The 15,484-nt window shown below is 37.6% G+C and overlaps 1 protein-coding gene and 1 pseudogene across 14 annotated transcripts in view; both read left to right on the forward strand.

Annotated features, from left to right (window-relative positions):
• KIAA0586 (KIAA0586 ortholog) overlaps window positions 1–15,484 on the forward strand; it is a 126,708-nt gene that overhangs the window by 91,873 nt on the left and 19,351 nt on the right. Inside the window, exon 30 of one of the 14 annotated variants that reach the window (XM_054530678.2) lies at window positions 7,435–7,585. The exons of 12 other annotated variants lie outside the window; for them this stretch is intronic. In XM_054530678.2, the coding sequence (XP_054386653.1) occupies window positions 7,435–7,585 (151 nt within the window). Of the gene's footprint in view, window positions 1–992; window positions 5,034–7,434; window positions 7,586–15,484 lie in introns of those variants that run through there. One more of the 14 variants, XM_054530680.2, reaches the window with a different exon arrangement.
• Window positions 7,599–13,228, forward strand: LOC129049907 (heterogeneous nuclear ribonucleoproteins C1/C2-like; annotated as a pseudogene).

Below are 15,484 nucleotides of genomic sequence, written 5' to 3' on the forward strand. Positions count from 1 at the left end.
TCTCTTCTGTTTAAAAACTTTCTGCCCACAATCATGGAAGAAGTATTAGAAATATTTTGAGAAGTGGAATTTTTCTTTTTTGCTTTTGTAACTATGATTTTTATTTAATTTTCAAATAATATTTAATTGAGCAAATGCATATTATTGAATGCCGGTATAATTGCAAATGTAACTATGCATTTGGTGTTTTGGGAAGGACCTAAATGAGGAAGTGCTCAAAATAGTAAGATTATGCCACTTAAGGTTTAGGTTTTCACTCTTCCATTTGTTGTCTGTTCCCCTCTTGCTCCAAGTTTTCAGAACTTTGTCCTCCTGACCCTTTTTTTTTTTTTAACCTCACCATAGTATGTTAATATTAATGTACTATGGAAAATGCCTATAAAACTCTTCTTCTGGTGACTTAAGAATTAATCATGATAGTATATCGATATGGGCAGATAAATGTTTCTAAGATAATGTCAGAATTTACTTCATGTTCTTCTACTGAGTTCTCATTTATGAACTGTCCTTCACAGTCAATGATAGTTTCTTTAATGTTTTTAAAAATCAATCATTTTTGACATTATAAATGAATTTCATTTTCTTGGGGATGTTGTATGTAATGAAATAATTAATTTTCTCAGCTGATAGGAAAATATCTCTGGTAAGATGTTAGCTAGTAGAAGGAAGTTTTATGTGGAAAGGGTTTACAACAGTTGGATTTAATACATTTGAAATGTTTTACATTTAATTTTACATCTAATACAAAAGGTAGGAGAGCAGACCTATACCAGCCTTGACTAAGACAAATAAATACCAGTGGGCTATAAAGAGAACATTTTAAATATAGGCAAAGTCTTTCACTCTGTAATTGGTACATATCTTCATACTAGAAAATTTCTTGAATGAATATGATTGCCTTGGCAAATATAGTCAGTTATGACTTTTTTCCCCATAGATTTTGTGGGTTTTATTATTTTTTTTCTCTGATGAAACTCTGCCAAATGTTCCAGAAAATAGAAGTCAGAGTGCCAAAATAATTCTCTGGAGCTCTCAGGACTTTGGGTGACCTTGAAGGAATTCAGTCCTCTCATACATAGAAACCTTGAAGATAATGAAGGAAATTCACCTTACCACAAGGGAATTAAAACCACATCTTTTCTAGCAGATAAATGCTTCCAAGAATACTAGAACCCCAAATTTTGGCTATTTCAGGGGGAAGTATCATGTATTTCACTTGAAATGTGTAGTAGTTTAATATATGTCTATAAAGAAAGAAGCAGTAGCAGCTGTTTTAATGATCACCCATTAAAAATTAACTGAAGAATGGTAGGACACAGATTCCAGCACCGTATTGCTAGGAACTTAGTAAAGTACTTAGTTTTTTTCCCCCTTGATTATTACTTTCAGATTTTAATATAAAATGGAGGAATTCATTGTTCTGACAAACGGTATCTTTGGAGCCTTTAAGAGTAAAACCTTTTTATTTGGTATTGAATTTATTGTGTCTATCTTTGACCACGTGATACCACTTATCTGATTCTATGTACTGATTAATGTATCTAACAGTTTTATAGTGAAAGTACTTTTTAAAAAAGTATTTGAATGGTCATTTCTATTTTTCCCCCTTTGCTGTGCAAGTTAATTTTTACTCATCTTTTGCTATACAAGTTAACTTTCATCAATACAAATGAGAGGCTAGTTTTAAGTCAATTTATTTGTGATGATCCCAGGAACAATTAAGTTCTATAAAGTAATGTATTAAAATAGTACACTTTAAAAATTATTTTCCTTCTTTTTTTCTCTTTAAATTTTAAGACCATCATAATAAATTATCATTACAAAGTCAAACATACTATATACTACACTATCAGTCGATGGGGAAAAAATAAGTCATATGTTTTATGGTAAAATGCTATGATAGATTGGATTGTCAAATTTGCTTGAAAAAAATCACAGCAGTTTTCAGTTTTTCTTATTTGTAGATTACACATGTTACTCAGAAAATAAGTATCAAAGTGCTGAAAGTAATAGGTGTAATTGCTGTTATTTGTCAAAATCAGTTTACATTTTTGTGGGAAATACAGAATCACAAATATTTCTTTCTGGCATTATGTCCTGAGGTAAATTCTAGAAAATTTAGCACCTTTTATACTCATATAGCTGTGATGATGACTTTAAATATGTGAGCATTAGGAAATTCAAAGCTTATATATTCTTAGAAGCTAATTTTGACCACGTGCGCAAATAATTTTTCTTTTTTAGTAGAATGGTGCATTTTTTTCCTTTGTATTTGAAATTTAGCTAAATTACAATAGCTATCAGAACTACAATTGACCTTAGTAATTTCAAAACCATAGTTAAAATGGTTTTAAGTTGATTTTTAAAAATCTTAAGATATGATAGGGATTTCAAAACTATGTGTGTGGGTCTCTGATAGGGAGGGGTGGGGGCACAGACTAATAAGTGTGCCAAAAATCTGTGAATCCAAATGTGTAACAAGCATTGTCTGAATAAATGTTCACAAATCCATGCTATTATTGATTAACAAAAAATAAATTCACTTTGAAATGTTGCTGAATTTGGGAGTTTTGTTTCCACCTAGGATGAGGAAATTGGAAAGTGTCACTTTCACCCTAACCATAATAAAATGTCAGATAAACTACAAAATCATTAACATTTCTTGAACCCATCAGAGAGCTTCTGATGCAGAGCAATTAAGTAGCCTAAAGTCCAAGGAAAGAGAGACTCCTCCAAAAAGAGGTGAGACACAAGCACTGTCTCACTTGTGACAGAGCGTGGTTACAGGAAGACACCAGGCACCAATCAAGCAGATAAGAAGTATTTGGTTAAACTTTTTAAGTGGGTTTCTAAAGGCCAAGTATAGAACCATTGGTAGTCACAGATACAAGTGGAGTTCACACCCACATGTAGGCATCTTCTGCACAGACCTCCAGAGAAAGATTGTTGGGAAAGGCAGAGAGTCTCTCTCACTGGTGCAGGCCTGAATGAGGGGAGTGGCTGTCACTGCCAGAAAGACAGGATGCCCCACTTTGACCCTTCTCCTTTAAGAACAAAAGCCTTAAGCCACTGAGGAAGGGGCAACACATCTGTTATTTCCAGGGTATAGGTGAAAACCTATTGTGGCTGGGGGAAGGGTAAAGATAAAAAAGAATCCACTCCTGGCAGAGAAGAAGGAAATAGTCTTGGTCCCACAATCTTTTATTAGCACTATTAGAAGTTTCTTATTGTTGGGAGAGTGGTTGGAAACTGTCCTGTACAAAATTTGCCAAAGGGACAAGGCAGAATTTAAAATGTCAGTTCCCTCCAAATTGATCTATAGATTGAGTGCAATCTCAAAAACATTGCAGCAGGGATTTCTGGGTAGAAGTTGACAAGCTGAATCTAAAACTCATAAGAAAATGCAGAGGACCTAGAATAGCCAAAATAACTTTTAAAAAGAAAAATAAAGTTGGAAGATTATACTATATAACTCTAAGACTTATTATAAAGCTACAGTAATCAGGACAGTGGGATATTGGCATAAATATCAATAGGATAGAATAGAGAATTCAAAAAAAAAGTCCACGCATTTATGATCAGTTGATCAATTGATTTTTACAAATGGGAAAGACAATTCAATGGAGAAAGGATAATCTTTTCAACAAATGGTGTTTGGACAGAGCTCATCTATATACAGAAAAAAAGAACCTCAATCTATATTTCACAAACACACAAAAATGAGCTAAAAAATGGATCATAGATCTAAATGTAAAGCCTAAAACTACAAAACTTCTAGAAGAAAATATAGGAGGAAAATGTTTCTTTGTGACCTTTGGTTGGGCAAAGATTTCTAAGATATTGCAGAAACTATTGATAATTGGACTTAATCAAAATAAAAATTTCTCTTCTTCAAAAGACAGTGTTAAGAGAATGAAAAAGGACAAATCATAGACTGGAAGAAAATATTTGCAAATTTGCTTTCTGATGAAGCAGTTATGTCCAGAATATATTTTTAAACCTTACAAAACTCAACACTAGGAAAACAAACAACCCAATTTTTAAAATGGATAAAAGATTTGAACAGATACTTCACCAAAAAAGATACTTGGATGGCAAATAAGCACATGGAAAATTGTTCAACATCATTAGTAATTGGGAAGATGCAAATTAAAAATTAAATACCACTGAATACCCATTAGGTTGACTAAAATCAAGGAAACTGATACTACCATGTGTTGGTGAGGATATAGATCAATTCTAATTCTTATACATTGCTGGTGGGAATGCAGAATGCAACTTGCACCTTGGAAAACTGTTTGACAGTTTCTTATAAAATTAAACATAAATTTACCATATGACTCAGCAGTCCATTTCCTATGTATTCATGCAAGATAAATGAAAACTTATTTTCACACAAAACCTGTACTCAAAACTTTTTTAGCAGTTTCTTTTATAATTACCCAAAACTGGAATCAACCAAAATGTCCTTCAGCAAGTAAATGGATAAACAATCTGTGTGGTACATCCATACAATGGAATAGTACTCAGCAATGAAAAGACGTGAACTACTGATACACACACAACAGCACAGGTGAATCTCAATTGCATTAAATGTAGTGTAAGAGGTTAAAAGGCTACATACTGTATGATTCCATTTATATGGAAAAGGAAAAATTTATTGGAAAAGGCAAAACTATAGATATGGAGAACAGGTCAGTGGTTGCCTCAAAGAAGAGTTTGACAACAAATGTCAGGAGGGAACTTTTTTCCATTTTGATGGAAATATTATATATCTTGATTGGGGTAGTGTCTATATAACTAAGAATTTTTCAATGGTTAGTCTTACTGATTATAAATTATACTTCAATAAAATGATGTACATATTACTGAGTTTATGACACTTCTTTTGCTTATTATGAATTTTCTTAATTAGCTTGTACTAAAAGCTTATCACTTGGGAAGGTATAAAAGGTTTTGTTGTTAAAAGGTGTGTAAATGTGATACTGTATTACATTTATTTACTCTTACATCTTTTTCTTAACACTTTAGGAGGAGATAGTTTGACATTTTATAATACAGTATATTTTCAATACAATGTAAATTGGATTTTTAGGTGTTTATTTAAAAATACTTTCCATTTAGACTAGAAATCTGAAACATTTATGTTTTATAATTAATAGTGACTAACTGGAAACAAAGAAAAATTGTATATGCTAATAAATCTACAGTGGAAATACTCTTGTTTAAAATTTTCTTTTTTAGATTTCAGAAAGGGAAGAACTGTCAGCTCAAAAACTTGTGTTTTTTACTGGCACATCCAATATAATGTGTAATCAACACAGTTTAACTCAGTAAACATTAATTGAGGGCCCTCCACACTCTGCGCTACTAAGCTTCGATGCCTTTCTGCATTATCTTCTTTCCACCCAGAGTTTCCTTCTCTCTCCACTTTTATATGCCTACAAATTACTTATTCTTCAACATTCAGCTCCATCTTTCTGAGTTCTTACTGAACCTCCGATTGAAAACGTCTTATTCATTTTAACCCACTCTCTTCCCCTAGCTCTTTTCTGCCTTGAACATAATCATCATCTTAACAACAGTTTTTTGCTGGGCACAGTGGCCCACACCTATAATCCCAACACTTTGAGAGGCCGAGGCGGGTGGATTACTTGAGGTCAGGAGTTCAAGACCAGCCTGGCCAACATGGCGAAACCCCGTCTCTACTAAAAATACAAAAATTAGCCGGACGTGGTGGCACATGCCTGTAGTCCCAGCTACTTGGGAGGCTGAGACATGAGAATTGCTTAAGCCTAGGAGGCGGAGGTTGCAGTGAGCTGAGATCACACCACTGCACTCCAGCTTGGGCGACAGAGTGAGACTCTGTCTCAAAACCAAAACCAAAACAAAACAAAAAATGGGAATACATTTACCAGAGGTTTGCTAGGTGTGTTCTATGTTAATTTCATTTATTCATCACAATACCATGCCATGCAGGTAGTTTTGTTTGTTTGTTTTATAGAGATAGAGTCTCACTGTCACCCAGGCTGGAGAGCAGGGGTATGATAGTTCATTGCATCCTCAACCTCCTGGGCTCAGGCAGTCTTCCTGCCTCAGCTTCCAAGTAGCTAGGACTACAGGTGTGTGCCATCATGCCTGATTCAGGTAGTTTTATTCCTGTTTTACAAGAGAGAATGATAAGATTCATGAAGGTTAACTAATTTTCCCAAAGCACACAATTTAGAAAATGAAGATCTGGAATTCCAGCCCAGATCGACTTGATTGCAAAGCTGTTGCTCCTTTCCTTATGTAATACTATTTATTGAATAAGCATTTAATAAATATTTATCGTGTGATAAACAGCTTGTTGACAAGAGCTGCCTTTATCATCTCTGTATTCCCCGGACTGATTATTTAATATTCCAAAGAAAGTGATATATGGGATAGTGTTGTGATTTGTTTTTAAGATATGTTATCTGTTTCTTATTTAAGAGAGCTTGTTTCCTATTGTAGCACTGTGGTGATCAGTAAATGTTCATGGAATTGAATTTGATGATTACATCATTTGCTGTTAACCCCAAACAACATTTAATTCTGTTATTTAGTAATAAGACGGAAGAAGGAAGGGAAGAGAAAAATGAGAGTATTTCATTACAATCATTTTTCCATTACTGTCTCTTTTTAATGTAGACAGTCATGCAAACAGCCACAGTAGACTAATCTAAAGTGATTTTTATTTGCTTTTCCAAAAGATTGATTTTTTTTATAGTATTAGATAGATTTTTATTCTTTGAGGACAAAATAGTTGAACAGAGGGTAGGGACAGCCGAGAATATGCCCAAGGGTGGGGAAAATTAAATCAGCTTAGATATTAGTTCATGGGCAATCTTTTTGAACTTTAGATGAGAAAGAAAAATCGTGTGGACATTCATTCACTCTTTTTAAATTGAGATATAATTCACATACTGTAAAATTCTCCCTTTTAAATTCTCAGTGGTTTTTAGTATATGCAAAAAGTTGCTGAATTACCATCCCTAATTCCAGAACATTTTCTTCACCTTAAAAAGAAACTCCATATCTATTAGTAATTATTTTCCGTTCTACCCTCCCCAGCCCTATCCCTGCCAACCACTAATCTACTTTCTGTCTCTCTGGATTTCCCTGTTCTGGACATTTCATATAAGTGGAATCATACAAGATGTGGTTTTCTTTTTGCTTCTTTCACTTAACATAATGTTTTCTTTTAGTTTTTTGGGGTTTTTTGTTGTTGTTGTTGTTGTTGAGACAGAATTTTGCTCTGTCACCCAGGCTGGAGCGCAGTGGCGTGATCATGGCTCACTGCAGCCTCTGACCTCCCGGGCTCAAGCAATTTTCCCACCTCAGCCTCCTGAGTAGCTGGGATGGCAGGCGTGTGCCACCATGCCCAGCTAATTTTGTTTTCATTTTTTGTAGAGACAAGGTCTCACTCTGTTGTCCAAGCTGGTCTTGAAGTCCTGGGTTCAAGCAATCTGCCCACCTCAGCCTCCCAAAGTGCAGGGATTACAAGTATGAGCCACCGCACCTGGCAACATAATGTTTTCAAGGTCCATTCATGTTGTAGCAGGTATCATTACTTTATTCTTTTTTATAGCTGAATAATATTCCATTGTGCATTCATTCTTAGGTTAATCTTTTTTAGCATCCCTTTACATAAAGTACCATAGAAAGTGCTGTGGCCCTAGAGAGATGGATAAAACAAAGCATCTGCTCTCCAGGGATAAAAAGAAGAAAGGCCATTTTGTGAAGAGATGAAGACTGAGCAGTTGTGGCCGCCTTGCCGACCTTGAGCAGCAGTTGGCTTCTCCACATAGTACCCGGGAGTAGGAGTCTCAGAATCGAATCTCTTCTGCCTCCCCACTTCTGTGAGATTTTTTTGATCTTCAGCTACATTTTCGGCTTTGTGAGAAACCTCATCATCCAACACAGTGGCCAGCAACGTTACCGACAAGACAGATCCTCACTCCATGAACTCCCGTGTGTTCACTGGGAATCTCAACACTCTTGTGCTCAAGAAATCTGATGTGGAGGCAATCTTTTCAAAGTATGGCAAAATTGTGGGCTGCTCTGTTCATAAGGGCTTTGCCTTTGTTTAATATGTTAATGAGAGAAATACCCAGGCCGCTGTAGGTGGAGATGTACAGCTCCTCTTTTGACTTGGACCATGACTTTCCATTATGATAGGGATTATGATAGGATGTACAGTTACCCAGCACATGTTCCTCCTCCTCCTACCCAGCATATTGCTTGGGCTGTAGTGCCCTCAAAATGTCAGCATGTATCAGGAAACACCTCATGAAGGGGAAAAAGTGGCTTCAATTCTAAGAGAGGACAGCAGGGATCTTCCAAGTCTGGAAAGTTGAAAGGAGATGACCTTCAGGCCTTTAAGAAGGAATTGACCCAGATAAAACAAAAAGTGGATCCTCTCTCAGAAAACCTAGAAGAAAATTGAAAAGGAACAGGGGAAACAAGCAGTAGAGATGAAGGATGATAAGTCGGAAGAGGATCAGAGCAGCAGTTCCATGAAGAAAGATGAGACTAATGTGAAGGTGGAGTCTGAGGGGGCTGCAGATGTCTTTGCTGAGGAGGACCTACTGGATGATGATGACAATGAAGATGGGGGATGACCAGCTGGAGTTGATCAAGGATGATGAAAAAGAGGCTGAAGAAGGAGAGGATGACAGAGACAGCGCCAATGGCGAAGGTGACTCTTAAGCACATAGTGGGGTTTAGAAATCTTATCCCATTATTTCTTTACGTAGGTGCTTGTCTGAGATCAAATTTTTCACCAGATCCTCTCCCACAGTATCTTCAGCACATGCTCACTGTTCTCCCAATCCTTGTCCTTCCCATGTTCATTAATTCATAATGCCCTGCGCCTAGTTCCATTTTCACCTCCTTTGATGCCCTAGTAGTTTTGTTAAGTCTTACCCTGTAATTTTTGCTTTTAATTTTGATACTTCTTTATGACTTAAAAAGGTTATGTGGTTTTTATCAACTGTCTCCAAAATAATCTCTTGTTATGCAGGGAGTACAGTTCTTTTCATTCGTATGTAAGTTCAGTAGTTGCTTCCCTAACTGCAAAGGCAGTCTCTTTTAGTTGTGTAGCTCCTGAAAGCAGCTTTGAGTTAGAAGTATGTGTATTACACTCCCACATTAGTGTGCTGTGTGAGGCAGTTCAACACAAATGCAACAACTTAGTTTTGTGAATGAGAGCTGGCATGTCAAATGCGTCCTCTAGAAAAATAATTAGTGTTGTAGTCTTAAGATTTGTTTCTAAAGTTGATACTGTGGGTTATTTTTGTGAACAGCCTGATGTTTGGGACCTTTTTTCCTCAAGATAAACGAGTCCTTGTTAAACCAGGAAAAAAGACAAAAAAAGAAGAAAGGAATAGTTGAGAAGAATAATTTCTTTAAAACATTGCATCTCAGAAATAATTTGTCAGAATACTATTAAATATGAAAAGGCAAACATCTTTCTATAATTAAACTGTCAACTTGTCACTGTTTTCTTATAGTGCTGAAAAATAAGCGTGGCAACAAGTGTGTTAGGTCAACTTGCAGATTGTTTTTATGTATATACATTTCTTACATTTTATGTGAGAATGTTTGGATGAGAGAGGCATAATCCATATGAGAAAAAATATTTCTCTGGCACAATAATGGATTTTTAAACATAGGTGATTATTTTAACTGCTTCAATGTGAAAGGATTTATACTTTTTAAGAGATAGAATATATATATGCATATCTATATATAATATCTGTATCTATGTCATATATATATATAATCTAACAGCCAAAGTGCGTAACTAAGGATGATCCCTCAGAATGAGCAAAATGCATAAAGGATTGACATGGAAAATCTGTTAAATAAGACATTGAATATTATGCAAGGATTTCTATAACATTTTTACTTGTTGGTACTAAAAGTAATTTCCTTTTCAATATAGAAGCATTTTAATTGTGGAAATTATTTAATTTCCTTTTTGTGAAATTAATTATACACTGTATAATTATATGGAGAGCTTGGGTTTTTCTCATCTTTTTGACATTAAACACATCTCACCAAAACCATACACGAGGATTGTTTTGAAGACTTGCCAACATTCCAAAAACCTCTTCAACCCCTTCATTGTTCTTAACCAGATTTCCTGAAACTTGACTTTAAAGTTTTTATTACGATTTTTAAAATAGATACCAAATTGATATAAAATATAATTTAAACTATTAGATCAATTAGTAGCCTTTTTATTCAACAGCTATTACAAATAATTTAACCTTATAATCACAGAGGTAAATACAGATTTGATAAAAATCTTTACATTTTGATATTAATGAGGTAAATACTTAAGACTTGGGAGCAGAGGAACCATCTCCAGTTCAAGAGAACCAAAGGTTGTGATTACGATTAGGAGTAGCATCTGATCTTACTTCTAGTTGAATATTATTATTATTATTGAGATGGGGTCTTGCTATATTGCCTAGGCTGGTCTTGAGCTCTTGGGCTCAAGTGATCCTCCCACCTTGGCCTCCCAAAGTGCTGGGATTACAGGCATGAGCCACCACTCCCTGTCTCAGTATTATTTTTATTATACCACAGTGTCCTCCAAATTAACTGCAAGTTGATGTATTACAAATGCTATTCTTCTAATCAACCTAGTAATCATTTACTAAAAATTTTTTAGTGATTTTAATTTTATATAAATTAGGCCGGCTATTTCAACCAGATGACAGTGGATTATTCCACTAAACCAGTTCTACCCTTTTTGTTCATATAATGAAAATAAAAAGAGAAGCTTGATTTTTTCAGTTCAGAATACATGGCCCTCAAATAAATTCAGGCCAGAGATGCAGCTACGCAGCCGTCCAGTGTCATAAAAAAGCAATTCACCGGTGAGTGATCTCTCCATTCAGAAGTGTGCAGTCTTAATGTATGGCTGTGAGAAACTGTTATTTGATGATCTTTTTACTAAAAGCTTGACTGAAAACTAAAATAAATTAATAAATTAGAACAGAGAAGTGATATAGTCTTATTATACGTATAGGATGAACCACTACTAGATTGTTAGTCTCTAATACAGTATTCCTCAAACTTTAACAGACATAGAATTCTCCAGGAGTATTTGTTAATAAAATGTAGATCCTAAAGTGATTGTTTGCCTGAGATGGGGCCTGGGAATGTAAACATTAAACTAGTACCCCTGGTTATTCGGATGCAGAAGAGGGAGGACCACCCTTTGAGAAACACTGATTAAGGACTCCAGTTGTTTTTGATGATTCTGTTCTATTTAGAATTAGAGGCACTTTGGAGACAAATTGCATGAGTTCAAATCCTAGCTCATCTATTTACTAGCTGGTGACCCTGGGCAAAATACTTAACCTCTTTGTGCTTTTCTTATCTGTAATATGGTATAGATATTTCATGGTAATTAAAGACATAAAATACACTTTTACAGAACCTGACATATATTAAGAGCTATTAAAGTGTTAGCTTTGCTCATTGCAAAGCTCTGCCTCCCAGGTTCAAGTGATTCTCTTGCCTCAGCCTCCCAAGTAGCTGGAACTGCAGGTGCGTGCCACCACACCCAGCTAATTTTTGTATTTTTAGTAGAGACGGGGTTTCACCGTATTGGCCAGGATGGTCTCGATCTCTTGACCTTGTGATCTGCCTGCCTTGGCCTCCCAAAGTGCTAGGATTACAGGCATGAGCCACCATGCCCAGCCCTGAAAGTGTTAGCTTTTATTAGCATGACTGTTTCTAGGAAATCTCTCCTTTTTGAATACTCATGTTATAATCAGCTCTCCTTTAACAGATAGGAAATGAACCTATATTTGTCCTAAGCTTTAAAGGATGCTGGTGAGGAAATGCTAAAGATGGTACATGTTCAATATAGTGTTAGGGAGATAAATTAACTTTCAACAAAATTGTTTCTCTTCAGCGAATATATTTAAGATTATATGTATAAGATATATCTTAGGGACCTGGGCAAGATGGCTGAATAGGAACAATTCCAGTGTGCAGCTCCCAGCGAGATCAATGCAGAAGGTGGGTGATTTCTGCATTTCCAACTGAGGTACCCAGCTCATCTCATTGGGACTGGTTAGACAGTGGGTGCAGCCCACTGAGAGCAAGCAGAAGCAGGGTAGGGCGTTGCCTCACCCACAAAGTGCAAGGGGTCAGGGAACTCCCTCCTGTAGCCAAGTGAATCCATGAGGGACTGTGCTGTGAGAAACAGTGCATTCCGGCCCAGATACTGTGCTTTTCCCATGGTCTTCACAGCCTGCAGACCAGGAGATTCCCTCAGGTGCCTACACCATGAGGGCCCTGGGTTTCAAGCACAAAACTGGGCGGCCATTTGGGCAGACACTGAGCTAGCTGCAGGAGTTTTTTTTTCATACTTCAGTGGCGCCTGGAACGCCAGCAAGACAGAACCATTCGCTCCCCTCAAAACGGGGCTGAAGCCAGGGAGCCAAGTGGTCTACCTCAGCAGATTCCACTGACATGGAACCCAGCAAGGTAAAGATCCACTGGCTTCAGATTCTCACTGCCAGCACAGCAGTCTGAAGTTGACCTGGGATGCTCAAGCTTGGTCGGGGGAGGGGCATCTGCCATTACTGAGGCTTGAGTAGGCGGTTTTCCCCTCAGTGTAAACAAAGCCGCCAGGAAGTTGGAACTGGGTGGAACCCACCATATCTCAGCAAAGCCGCTGTAGCCAGACTGCCTCTCTAGATTCCTCTTCTCTGGGCATGGCATCTCTGAAAGAAAGGCAGCAGCCCCAGTCAGGAGCTTATAGATAAAACTCCCATCTCCCTGGGATAGAGCACCTGTGGGAAGGGGCGGCTGTGGGTGCAGCTTCAGCAGACAAATGTTCCTGCCTGCCAGCTCTGAAGAGAGCAGCGAATCTCCCAGCATAGTGCTCGAGCTTTGCTAAGGGACAGACTGCCTCCTCAAGGGGGTCCCTGACCCCCGTGCCTCCTGACTGGGAGACACCTCCTAGCAGGGGTTGACAGACACCTCATACAGGAGATGTCTGGCTGGCATCTGGCGGGTGCCCCTCTGTGACAAAGCTTCCAGAGGAAGGAACAGGCAGCAATCTTTGCTGTTTGGCAGACTCTGCTGGTAATACCCAAGCAAACAGGGTCTGGAGTGGACCTCCAGCAAACTCCAGCAGACCTGCAGCAGAGGGGCCTGAATGGTAGAAGGAAAACTAACAGAAAGGAATAGCATCAACATCAACATAAAAGGACATCCACGCAGAAACCCCATCTGAAGGTCACCAACATCAAAGACCAAAGGTAGATACATCCACAAAGATGAGGAAAAACCAGGGCAAAATGGCTGAAAATTCCCAAACCAGACGCCTCTCCTTCAAAGGATCACAACTCGCTAGCAAGGGAACAAAACTGGATGGAGAATGAATTTGATGAGTTGACAGAAGTAGGCTTCAGAAGGTGGGTAATAACAAACTCCTCCGAGCTAGAGGAGCATGTTCTAACCCTTTCTATTCCTTCAAATTAGCTCTGGAAAGGACTACAGAAAGCTGGGCTGTAATTTTCCTTTGCTTACTCAGGTCATCTAAACCTAAATAGTCTGAGTATATTGCCTTAATCATAATCACGTTTTCTTCTCTTTAATTCCTTCCCGCATAATAAAGGAAGCTAAGAACCTTGAAAAAAGGTTAGACGAATTGCTAACTAGAATCACCAGTTTAGAGAAGAACATAAATGACCTGATGGAGCTGAAAAACACAGCTCGAGAACTTTGTGAAGCATGCACAAGTATCAATAGCCAAATTGGTCAAGCGGGAGAAAGGATATCAGAGATTGAAGATCAACTTAATGAAATAAAGTGTGAAGACAAGAATAGAGAAAAAAGAATGAAAAGGAATGAACAGTGCCTCCAAGAAATATGGGGCTATGTGAAAAGACCAAACCTACGTTTGATTGGTGTACCTGAAAGTGATGGGGAGAATGGAACCAAGTTGGAAAACACTCTTCAGGATATTATCCAGGAGAACTTGCCCAACCTAGCAAGACAGGCCAACATTCAAATTCAGGAAATATAGAGCATACCACAAAGATATTCCTTGAGAAGAGCAACCTAAAGACACATAATCGTCAGATTCAAGAAGGTTGAAATGAAGGAAAAAATGTTAAGGGCAGCCAGAGAGAAAGGTTGGGTTACCCACAAAAGGAAGCCCATAAGACTAAGAGTGGCTCTCTCTGCGGAAACCCTACAAGCCAGAAGAGAGTGGGGGGCCAATATTCAGTAGTCTTAAAGAAAAGAATTTTCAACCCAGAATTTTATATACAGCCAAACAAAGCTTCATAAGTGAAGGAGAAATAAAATCCTTTAGGGACAAGCCAATGCTGAAAGATTTTGTCACCACCAGGCCTGCCTTACAAGAACTCCTGAAGGAAGCACTAAACATGGAAAGGAAAAACCGGTACCAGCCACTGCAAAAACATACCAAATTGTAAAGACCATTGACACTGTGAAGAAACTGCATCAACTAATGGGCAAAATAACCAGCTAGCATCCTAATGACAGGATCAAATTCACACATAACAATATTAACCTTAAATGTACATGGGTTTAATGCCCCAATTAAAAGACACAGACTGGCAAATAGGATAATGAGTCAAGACCCATCGGTGTGCTGTATTCAGGAGACCCATCTCACATGCAAAGACACACATAGGCTCAAAATAAAGGGATGGAGGAATGTTTACCACGCAAATGGAAAGCAAAAAAAGCAGGGGATGCAATCCTAGTCTCTGATTAAACAGACTAAACCAACAAAGATAAAAAAAGACAAAGAAGGTCATTACATAATGGTAAAGGGATCAATGCAACAAGAAGAGCTAACTATCCTAAATATATATGCACCCAATACAGGAGCGCCCAGATTCATAAAACAAGTTCTTAGAGACCTACAAAGAGACTTAGACTCCCACACAATAATAGTGGGAGACTTTAACTCCCCACTGTCAATATTAGACAGAACAATGAGACAGAAAATTAACAAGGATAATCAGGACTTGAACTCAGCTGTGGACCAAGCAGGCCTAATAGACATCTACAGAACTCTCCACCCCAAATCAACAGAATATACATTCTTCTTAGCACCACATTACACTTATTCTAAAATTGACCACATAATTGGAAGTAAAACACTCCTCAGCAAATGCAAAAGAACAGAAATCATAACAAACAGTCTCTCAGACCACAGTGCAATCAAACTAGAACTCAGGATTAACAAACTCACTCAAAACAGCACAACTACATGGAAACTGAACAACCTGCTCCTGAGTGACTACTGGGTAAATAATGAAATTAAGGCAGACATAAATAAGTGCTTTGAAACCAATGAGAACAAAGACACAACATACCGGAATCTCTGGGACACAGCCAAAGCAGTGTGTAGAGGGAAATTTCTAACACTAAATGCCCACAGGAGAAA

Source organism: Pongo abelii, chromosome 15 (genome assembly GCF_028885655.2).
Source record: "Pongo abelii isolate AG06213 chromosome 15, NHGRI_mPonAbe1-v2.0_pri, whole genome shotgun sequence".
Lineage (NCBI taxonomy): Eukaryota > Metazoa > Chordata > Mammalia > Primates > Hominidae > Pongo > Pongo abelii.